Below are 9424 nucleotides of genomic sequence, written 5' to 3'. Positions count from 1 at the left end.
TGGAGATGGTCTGCTCACAGGCAGGGCAGGATCCTGGTGTGACTGGGCGTCCCAGGAGGATAGGGTCTGGTGCTGGCCCACTAGTGGGTGGTATAGCCCCTGGCACTAATATGCTAGAGGAAGGACTCCACAGTAGTGCTGGCAAGCACCACTGTCCTCATGATAAAATGAGCTCCTAAAAAATGACTGCTGCCAGCATCTGTGTTTCCAGCAGAAATTCCATTTGCCTCCTGCCTTTCAAGAAGGTTCTCCAAGATTAGCAAGTAGATCTGACGCAGGTTCATTTGAAATTACTGCCTCTGTACTGGACCCATAGTGTATGAAATTTCACCTGACCCTTTTAAGAGCAGAGTCTCTGTTTTGTACCACTCTCTGACTCTGCTGTAAAGAAGCCCAGCTGGCCAGATGTTCTGGGGGCTTGTCTTCCCTTCTCAGTTAGTGCAGGATCCCCGGGCTGGGGAGCCTGGTGTGGGGCTTGGGCACCTCACTCCTTGGGGAGAATTTTGTAATTGTGATGATTCTTTTGTTTATGGGTCACCCTCCTAGGTGTATGGGTATTAACTGTGTTGCATCTCTGTCCCTCCTACTGCTTCATAGTTCCTTCTTTTTGTCTTTAGTTGTACAAATCTTTTCTGTTAGTCCTCAGGTTGTCCTCATAGATGGTTGCTCTGTAAATAGATGTAATTTGGGTATCCTTGTGAGAGGAGATGAGGTCAGAGTCACCCTATTTCTGCCATCCTTTTGTCACCCTTCCTAAACTCTAGGCTGCTTTATTCTTTTGCCTTTTCTGTCTCCTCTGGGAATTACTGCTATTCCCTTGCTATCCTTGTAGATGTGAAGTTTTTGCCCAGCTCTATGTTCTGTAGTTTGTATTTGAACTTGTAGAGGTTTTGTTGTTTTAAAAGTATACATTTATATTATAATATTGTGTATGCTTTTAAAAACCATATATTGCTTTGTAATTTGGTATAGTCACTGTGGATAACAGTACAGAAGTTCTTCAGAAAAATAAAAATAGCTTTATCATATGACCCATCAAGCTTTAACTATATCGAGACAGAGCTATAATTCGACAATACCCATGTACCACTATGTTCATAGCAGCAGTATTCACAATTGCCAGGACATGGAAACAGCCTAAATGTCCTTCAACAGATGAATGGATAAAGAAGATGTGGTGCATGTATAGAGTGGAATACTACTCAGCCATACAAAAGAAGGAAATAGTACAATTTTCAGCAACATGGATGCAACCAGAGATTATTATACTAAGTTAAGTCAGAAAGAGAAAGACAGACTCCATGTAATATCACTTGTGTAAGTGGAATCTAAAATGGGACCACAAGCGAACCTACCTATGAAACAGAAACAGAATCATGGACGTGGAGAATAGATTGGTGGTTGCCAGAGGAAGGAGTTAGTTGGGGAAAGGAGTGGGGGGTCTGGGTTAGCAGATGTAGGCTTTTATATATGGAATAGATAAGAAGCATGGTCCTACTGTATGGCACAGAGAACTGTGTTCAGTATCCTGTGATAAACCATAATGGAAAAGAATATTTTAAAAAAGAACATATATGCATAGCTGAATCACTTTGCTGTACAGCAGAAATTAACACAATATTATAAAGCAACTATATTTCAATTTAAAATCCCATATACTTCCTGTCTTTTCCAAATCCCTTTCTCAAATTAAAATTTTGATTTCTTCTATTGTCAAACTTTTTGCTTCATGCCATAAATTTTGGGAAATTATTAGACTACTTCCTTTGTTTCAATTTTTAGTATATCACTGTCAGTAAGGTATCTGATCTAAATTAGAAATGTTGACAAGTATTACCCGATAGCCATTTGAAACATGCTGCTGCTGCTGCTAAGTCGCTTCAGTCGTGTCTGACTCTGTGCGAATCCATAGACAGCAGCCCACTAGGCTCCACCATCCCTGGGATTCTCCAGGCAAGAACACTGGAGTGGGTTGCCATTTCCTTCTCCAATGCATGAAAGTGAAAAGTGAAAGGGAAGTCACGCAGTCGTGTCCGACTCTTAGCGACCCCACGGACTGCAGCCTACCAGGCTCCTCTGTCCATGGGATTTTCCAGGCAGGAGTGCTGGAGTGGGGTGCCATTGCCTTCTCCTTTGAAACATGAAGAAGTGTTAAATTCTTTTGGTCTTTTGATCACTTCCATTCATGTGAGGTTTTTTTTTTTTTTTTTTTTTAAGCACTGCTTACGTTCTTTTAGGTCCCCAAGGTGCCTTACAACCAGTGCATCATTACTGAAGTTTTACTCATTTAGTTTATTATGCTATTACACTGTTTAACTAAAAGGTTTGTTGGGCAGTGAAACAACCTAGTTTAAAGTAAACTTTTATTTTCATGTCAAGAGCTGTGAAGGATTTGAGATTTTATCCTACTTGCAAGCTAACAAGGATCATAAGTTCTTGCAGAGGACACAGTATTCCTGGGTCAGAGTCAAAGGATAGACAGTTACTTATAGCAACAGAAATAGCCAGAGCAGAAGAATTTGCACCAGCTCCTAGAGCCTCACTTTTCCCAGAGAGACACAAAGAAGACTGGGTGACATCTGAGTCTGTATAAGGTGGCATTACAGGAGGAGAACCTAAGCTTAGGGAACCTGAATCTTTTGTAATGGGAAGTAAGTATATCTGCCCTTTGCTTTGGAGGGAGGCATTCTATCTTCTTCTGTACAAACATCCTTGAAAAGATAGTCTATAAGAGAGGCAGTTAATGCTGCAAAGATAAGTAGAAATTTGAGAGACATGAAGAATTATTATCTTTCAGGGACTTCCCTTGTGGTCCAGTGGCTAAGACTCTGCACTCCCAATGCAGGAGACCTGAGTTCAGTCCGTGATCAGGGAATTAGTTCCCACATGCTACAACTGAAGATCCTGCGTGCTGTAACTAAGACTGGTGCAGGCAAATAAATTAATTGTTTAAAAAATAAATTACCTTTCAGTGTTTTTGGAAGGCAGAAAACCAAATGGGCATTTATAAGATAGACTTAAATAAGTGACTTACAGACTTTAGATTTCAGAGAATGGCCTAAGAAAATTTCCCTAGAAAATAGTGATCTTTTTACATAATATCCTTGATTTCCTCTTTTGTATCTTTTTTCTGGTTAGCTATTATCTCAAAGACCTCCATGAATATTAGACTCACAATGATAGTTTCCTTGGGAAAGATTATTATGTATGTTTTCTGAGTGGTGTCCTAGTATTCAATGTTTTCCTTAGTAAAAAGGAAAGATACCCAAACTTTTGTTGGAGGGGATTTATGTTTGCCTTCCTTTCACCATTGCTTCTGTTTCAAAGTTCAAATAAATGGAAGCAAGTAAAATGACTATTATGGTATCATTTTAATTTGGCAAGATTCACTGAGGCATAACGTTTTAGACAAAAGACATTAAAAATGATGGAGCTAGCTAGTGTTCCAGGGCAAGTTCAGTTATTCAGACTGGATTTCCAAGAGGTCTCTGAGACTTAAATTCTTCAGAGTGGAACTTGATTTGTACTAGAACATAAATATAGCACTTCATTACAAAAGACCCTAAAGCCGAGAGCACAGGGGGACTTTGCTGCCCTCTAGACTAGAGATTCTTATCACAGATCAAAAGGCTTTAAATCTGACAACTTAGATTTGGGGGGGATGAGTTGGGGCTTTCAGTTCTGTCAGTGTTTAAACTCCAAGCAAATAGCAAAAACAAAGAATGTAATATCTTTAACTTTTTAGGTCAGCATGATCTTTTAAAAATTATTTTGCATCTCTCTAACTCTGACTTAGTTGATCATTTTTTAGCTTTGTGGCATTTTACTATCTCTCTATCTCTACGTATTCTCTCTCTTGTCTTACACCATCATTTCTTTCTAGTCTCCTCAAATGATCAACTTTCCTAAGATTGAAACTTCAGCCACCATTCTTCCATCCTGATCCCTCTTTAGCTTCCCTTTTATAGGTGCCTTCTCCTCCTATAATTTTTCATATATATACATATAACTCTGAAGTTTGATTCTCCCTTGAATTCCAAAACCACGTTTCCAACTGCCAGCTGAACATTTCCTTCAAGATGTTCTGCAAATACCTTATAAGACCTGTAACTCTGATTTGTATGTACTAAAAAAAGGGCAGGGCAAAAAGTATGTTCAGTTCAGTTCAGTCGCTCAGTCGTGTCTGACTCCTTGCGACCCCATGAATCGCAACACGCCAGGCCTCCCTGTCCATCACCAACTCCCGGAGTTCATTCAGATTCACGTCCATCAAGTCACTGATGCCATCCAGCCATCTCATCCTCTGTCATCCCCTTCTCCTCCCACCCCCAGTCCCTCCCAGCATCAGAGTCTTTTCCAGTGAGTCAACTCTTCTCATGAGGTGGCCAAAGTACTGGAGTTTCAGCTTTAGCATCATTCCTTCCAAAGAAATCCCAGGGCTGAACTCCTTCAGAATGGACTGGTTAGATCTCCTTGCAGTCCAAGGGACTCTCAAGAGTCTTCTCCAACACCACAGTTCAAAAGCATCAATTCTTCGGCTCTCAGCCTTCTTCACAGTCCAACTCTTGCATCCATACATGACTACTGGAAAAACCATAGCCTTGACTAGATGGACCTTTGTGGCAAAGTAATGTCTCTGCTTTTGAATATGCTCTCTAGGTTGGTCATAACGTTTCTTCCAAGGAGTAAGCGTCTTTTAATTTCATGGCTGCAATCACCATCTGCGGTGATTTTGGAGCCCCCCAAAATAAAGTCTGACACTGTTTCCACTGTTTCCCCATCTATTTCCCATGAAGTGATGGGACCGATGCCGTAATCTTAGTTTTCTAAATGTTGATCTTTAAGCCAACTTTTTCACTCTCCTCTTTCACTTTCATCAAGAGGCTTTTTAGTTCCTCTTCACTTTCTGCCATAAATGGTGGTGTCATCTGCATTTCTGAGGTTATTGATATTTCTCCCGGCAATCTTGATTCCAGCTTGTGCTTCTTCCAGCCCAGCGTTTCTCATGATGTACTCTGCATAGAAGTTAAGTAAGCAAGGTGACAATATACAGCCTTGATGGACTCCTTTTCCTATTTGGAACCAGTCTGTTGTTCCATGTCCAGTTCTAACTGTTGCTTCCTGACCTGCATACAGATTTCCCAAGAGGCAGCAGGTCAGGTGGTCTGGTATTCCCATCTCTCTCAGAATTTTCTACAGTTTATTGTGATCCACAGAGTCAAAGGCTTTGGCATAGTCAATAAAGCAGAAATAGATGTTTTTCTGGAACTCTCTTTTTCCACGATCCAGCGGATGTTGCCAATTTGCTCTCTGGTTCCTCTGGCTTTTCTAAAACCAGCTTGAACATCAGGAAGTTCATGGTTCACATATTGCTGAAGCTGGGCTTGGAGAATTTTGAGCATTACTTTACTAGCATGTGAGATGAGTGCAATTGTGCCATAGTTTGAGCATTCTTTGGCATTGCCTTTCTTTGGGATTGGAATGAAAACTGACCTTTTCCAGTCCTGTGGCCACTGCTGAGTTTTCCAAATTTGCTGGCATATTGAGTGCAGCACTTTCACAGCATCATCATTTAGGATTTGAAATAGCTCAACTGGAATTCTATCACCTCCACTAGCTTTGTTCGTAGTGATGCTTTCTAAGGCCCACTTGACTTCACATTCCAGGATGTCTTGCTCTAAATGAGTGATCACACCGTTGTGATTATCTTGGTCGTGAAGATCTTTTTTGTACAGTTCTTCTGTGTGTTCTTGCCACCTCTTCTTAATATCTTCTGCTTCTGTTAGGTCCATACCATTTCTGTCCTTTATGGAGCCCATCTTTGCATGAAATGTTCCCTTGGTAATTCGAATTTTCTTGAAGAGATCTCTAGTCTTTCCCATTCTGTTGGTTTCCTCTATTTCTTTGCATTGATCGCTGAAGAAGGCTTTCTTATCTCTTCTTGGTATTCTTTGGAATTCTGCATTCAGATGCTTATATCTTTCCTTTTCTCCTTTGCTTTTCACTTCTCTTCTTTTCACAGCTATTTGTAAGGCCTCCCCAGACAACCATTTTGCTTTTTTGCATTTCTTTTCCATGGGGATGGTCTTGATCCCTGTCTCCTGTACAATGTCATGAACCTCATTCCATAGTTCATCAGGCACTCTATCAGATCTAGACCCTTAAATCTATTTCTCACTTCTACTGTATAATCATAAGGGATTTGATTTAGGTCATACCAGAATGGTGTAGTGGTTTTCCCTGCTTTCTTCAATTTAAGCCTGAATTTGGCAATAAGGCGTTCATGATCTGAGCTGTTTTAATATTTTACTCTTTTCAAAGAAATTCTCTAAACAAATTATTTTGACACACTTTATGTTCTTTTTTCTGGGTGGTGTTTTGTACATTTTATTTCATGTATGTAAAGCATCTATCAAGATCAACTTGTCGTGTTTTCACTGCCAAAACCAAGCAGTTAGATTTTTGCCTGTATCCCCCCACGTTATTCCACCTCCCTCTCCACCCTTCCACCGCTATACGCAAGCACACAAAATTTAAATGTTATAATATGCATGAGGTTTGGGTTTTGTTGTTGTTGTTGTTTCTGTTTGTAGTGGTTCTGTAGCTATTTAGGAGGTAGAAGATAAAGCTGTGTTACTTTCCTCTTTGCAGGTCTTCATGCCTTGCGGAGAGTTTTGAGAAAACAGCCTAACCTCCCTGACAGCAAGATGGCTGGATTGGTGAAGATTACTCTGAAAGATTTCTTGCAGGGGATGAATGACATCAGACCCAGTGCCATGAGGGAGGTAGCAGTCGATGTCCCAAATGTAAGTCATTTGACTCATGCTGGCCACACTGTTTGGATTAAACTGTGAAAGAAACTAAGATCCCAGGGAAACTACCTTCCTAAGCTATCCTTAAAAAAATTTTTTTAATCAAAATTTTTATGAAGATAATTGTAGATTCATTACAGTTCTAAAAAATACTTTAGGGAACTCTTGTGTAGCCTTTATCCAGTTTCCCTCAATGGTAGCACCTTGCAAACTGTAGTACAATATCATAAGCAGGATATTAATAGAATCATCGATCTTTTTCAGATTTGCTGAGTGTTTCTTCTACTCATTTATGTGTATGTGTGTGTGTTTAGTTCTCTGCAGTTTTATTACATGTGAAGGTTTGTGTGTTTATCTCCAGTATCTAGATACTGGGGAGTTCTGCTACCACAAGGATCCCTTGCTTTGTCTTTTCATAATCATACCCACCTTGTTCCTGCATCCATTTCTAAAATTCTGTCATTTCACAAATGTTATATAAATGGAATTATACAGTATGGAACTGTTTGGGATCAGTGTTTTTCACTTAATATAATTCCCTGGAGAGTCATTCAAGTTGTTATATTTCAATAGTTTGTTCCTTTTTTGTGCTGAGTATTGTCCCATGATACGTGTGTACAGTACTTTGTTTAACCATTCACCAGTTGAAGTGCATCTGGGTTGTTTCCAGTTTGGGGCTATATGAATAAAGCTGCTGTGAACATTTTTCTACAGGTATTGTGTAAATATAAGTTTTCATTTTTCTGGAACAAATCCCCGACAGTACAGTTACTGGGTTGTATACTAATTCCATGTTTACTTTTATAAGAAAATGTCAACTAGGCTAATTTTAGAACAACGAAAATATCTTCTTGTTATGATACTTTCTACTAATGATGCTTGTTATTTCTTTGGGTTTCTTTACATATGCTTCAGCATTGACCATTTCTGCAATCTTTCAGTCAGATCACCATGAGGGCAATAGAAGTTACCTCTTACTGCATGAACCACCTGTTATGTTATTCATGAGACACATGGGCCTGATATTTGAGGGAGAAATGGCCTTATAGTTTTCTTTGAATGTACTAATATTTTAAGAAAATACTGAAACAAGTATTGGCAGTGTCTTCTGTATTATAATATGTCATTTTGTATTTAGTTTGAAGTATCAAAAGCAGGCTATGATTTAAACTTATTTCATCATGTACCATGTGGAACAGAGACTTTCTGCATTTTACAGTGTAGATTGCAAAAAATGACTGCACTTCCCATCACTGTGTTTGCCCATTTGTATTGCACCCTGAAGTTTCTGCTGTAAAGACTAGGGAGTCAAGTTTTCTGTCCTTGTATCTACACTTGGCATTGTAACTTGTTTGGCCAGTAGACTGTTAGCAGCCATAATACAAGCAGGCTTGGAAGTGCATAGGGCTTGTCTTCACTTGCTGATCTTTGACCTTGCATTAACTTTCTTAAATCTGTAGTAACTTCCTGGAGGATGAGAGACTCTGTGGAGCAGAAATGAAATATCCTCATTTCAGCCGAGATCCCCTCATTTTAGTCATCACCAGTTATCAGACATGTGATGCCATTGCTAGACTTTTGTACCCCAATGGAAGTTTGCCCCAACCAGAAGAAACCACCCAGTTAACCCTCAGAATTGTCAAAAATAATTAATGTTTTGAGCCACTAAATTTTATGGTAGTTAGCAAAGGCTAAGTGAAGCAGGCACTTGTTAGATTTTTATAGAACACACATGTTTTATAAATTCGGGCTGGGAAATGGTACCTTGGAGATAAGAACATTCCCACAGACTAGCTGCTATCAGGTTGATGCAAAAGTAATTGCGGTTTTTGTATTGGTGAACTTTGCTGTTTGATATTGGAATACATTTTTTAAATGTTGTTATGTTATACATCATTTTAATGCACATTTCTTGCTTTATTTTTTTTGCTAATGAGTTATTACTTGCTGTTTATTTCATATTATTTTAGACTATGGAAATGATGTTAGACAGAAAGCAAATTCCAGCAATTCTCTTATTCGAGCTCAACATGGGTCGTAAAATAGCAGAAACAACTCGCATCATCAGCAGCGCATTTGGCCCAGGAATTGATAATGAACGTACAGTGCAGCAGTGGTTCAAGAAAATCTGCAAAGGAGACAAGAGCCTTGAAAATGAGGAACATAGTGGTCAGCCATCAGGAATGACAATGACCAAGTGAGAACCACCATCAAAGCTGATCCTCTTACAGCTATGTAGGAAGTTGCCAAAGAACTCAGCATTGTCCATCCTACAGTTGTTTGGCATTTCAAGCAAATCGGAAAGGTGCAAAAGTTCAATAGGTGGTTGCCTCATGAGCTGACTGAAGGTCAAAGAGATTGTTGTTTTGAAGTGTCATCTACTTTTATTCTACACAGCAACAACAATGAACCATTTCTCAATTGGATTGTGACGTGCAATGAAAAGTAGATTTTATGTGATAGCCAGCAATGACCACCTCAGTGGTTGGACCAAGAAGAAGCTCCAAAGCCAAAGTTGCACCTAAAAAAGGTCATGGTTACCGTTTGGTGGTCTGCTGCCCGTTTGATTGACTACAGCTTTCTGAACCCTAGTGAAACCATTACACTTGAGA

At 39.5% G+C, this 9424-nt stretch overlaps 1 protein-coding gene across 1 annotated transcript in view; it reads left to right on the top strand.

Moving 5' to 3' along the window:
- SPATA5 (spermatogenesis associated 5) overlaps positions 1-9424 on the top strand; it is a 346722-nt gene that overhangs the window by 36661 nt on the left and 300637 nt on the right. Inside the window, exon 10 of the mRNA XM_040250546.1 lies at positions 6652-6806. Within this exon, the coding sequence (XP_040106480.1) occupies positions 6652-6806 (155 nt within the window). The remainder of the gene's footprint in view (positions 1-6651; positions 6807-9424) is intronic.

This window comes from Oryx dammah, unplaced genomic scaffold (assembly GCF_014754425.2).
Source record: "Oryx dammah isolate SB20612 unplaced genomic scaffold, SCBI_Odam_1.1 HiC_scaffold_12, whole genome shotgun sequence".
NCBI lineage: Eukaryota > Metazoa > Chordata > Mammalia > Artiodactyla > Bovidae > Oryx > Oryx dammah.
The sequence above is the reverse complement of the archived record's forward strand: the minus strand, read 5'-3'. Positions and strand labels throughout refer to the sequence as shown.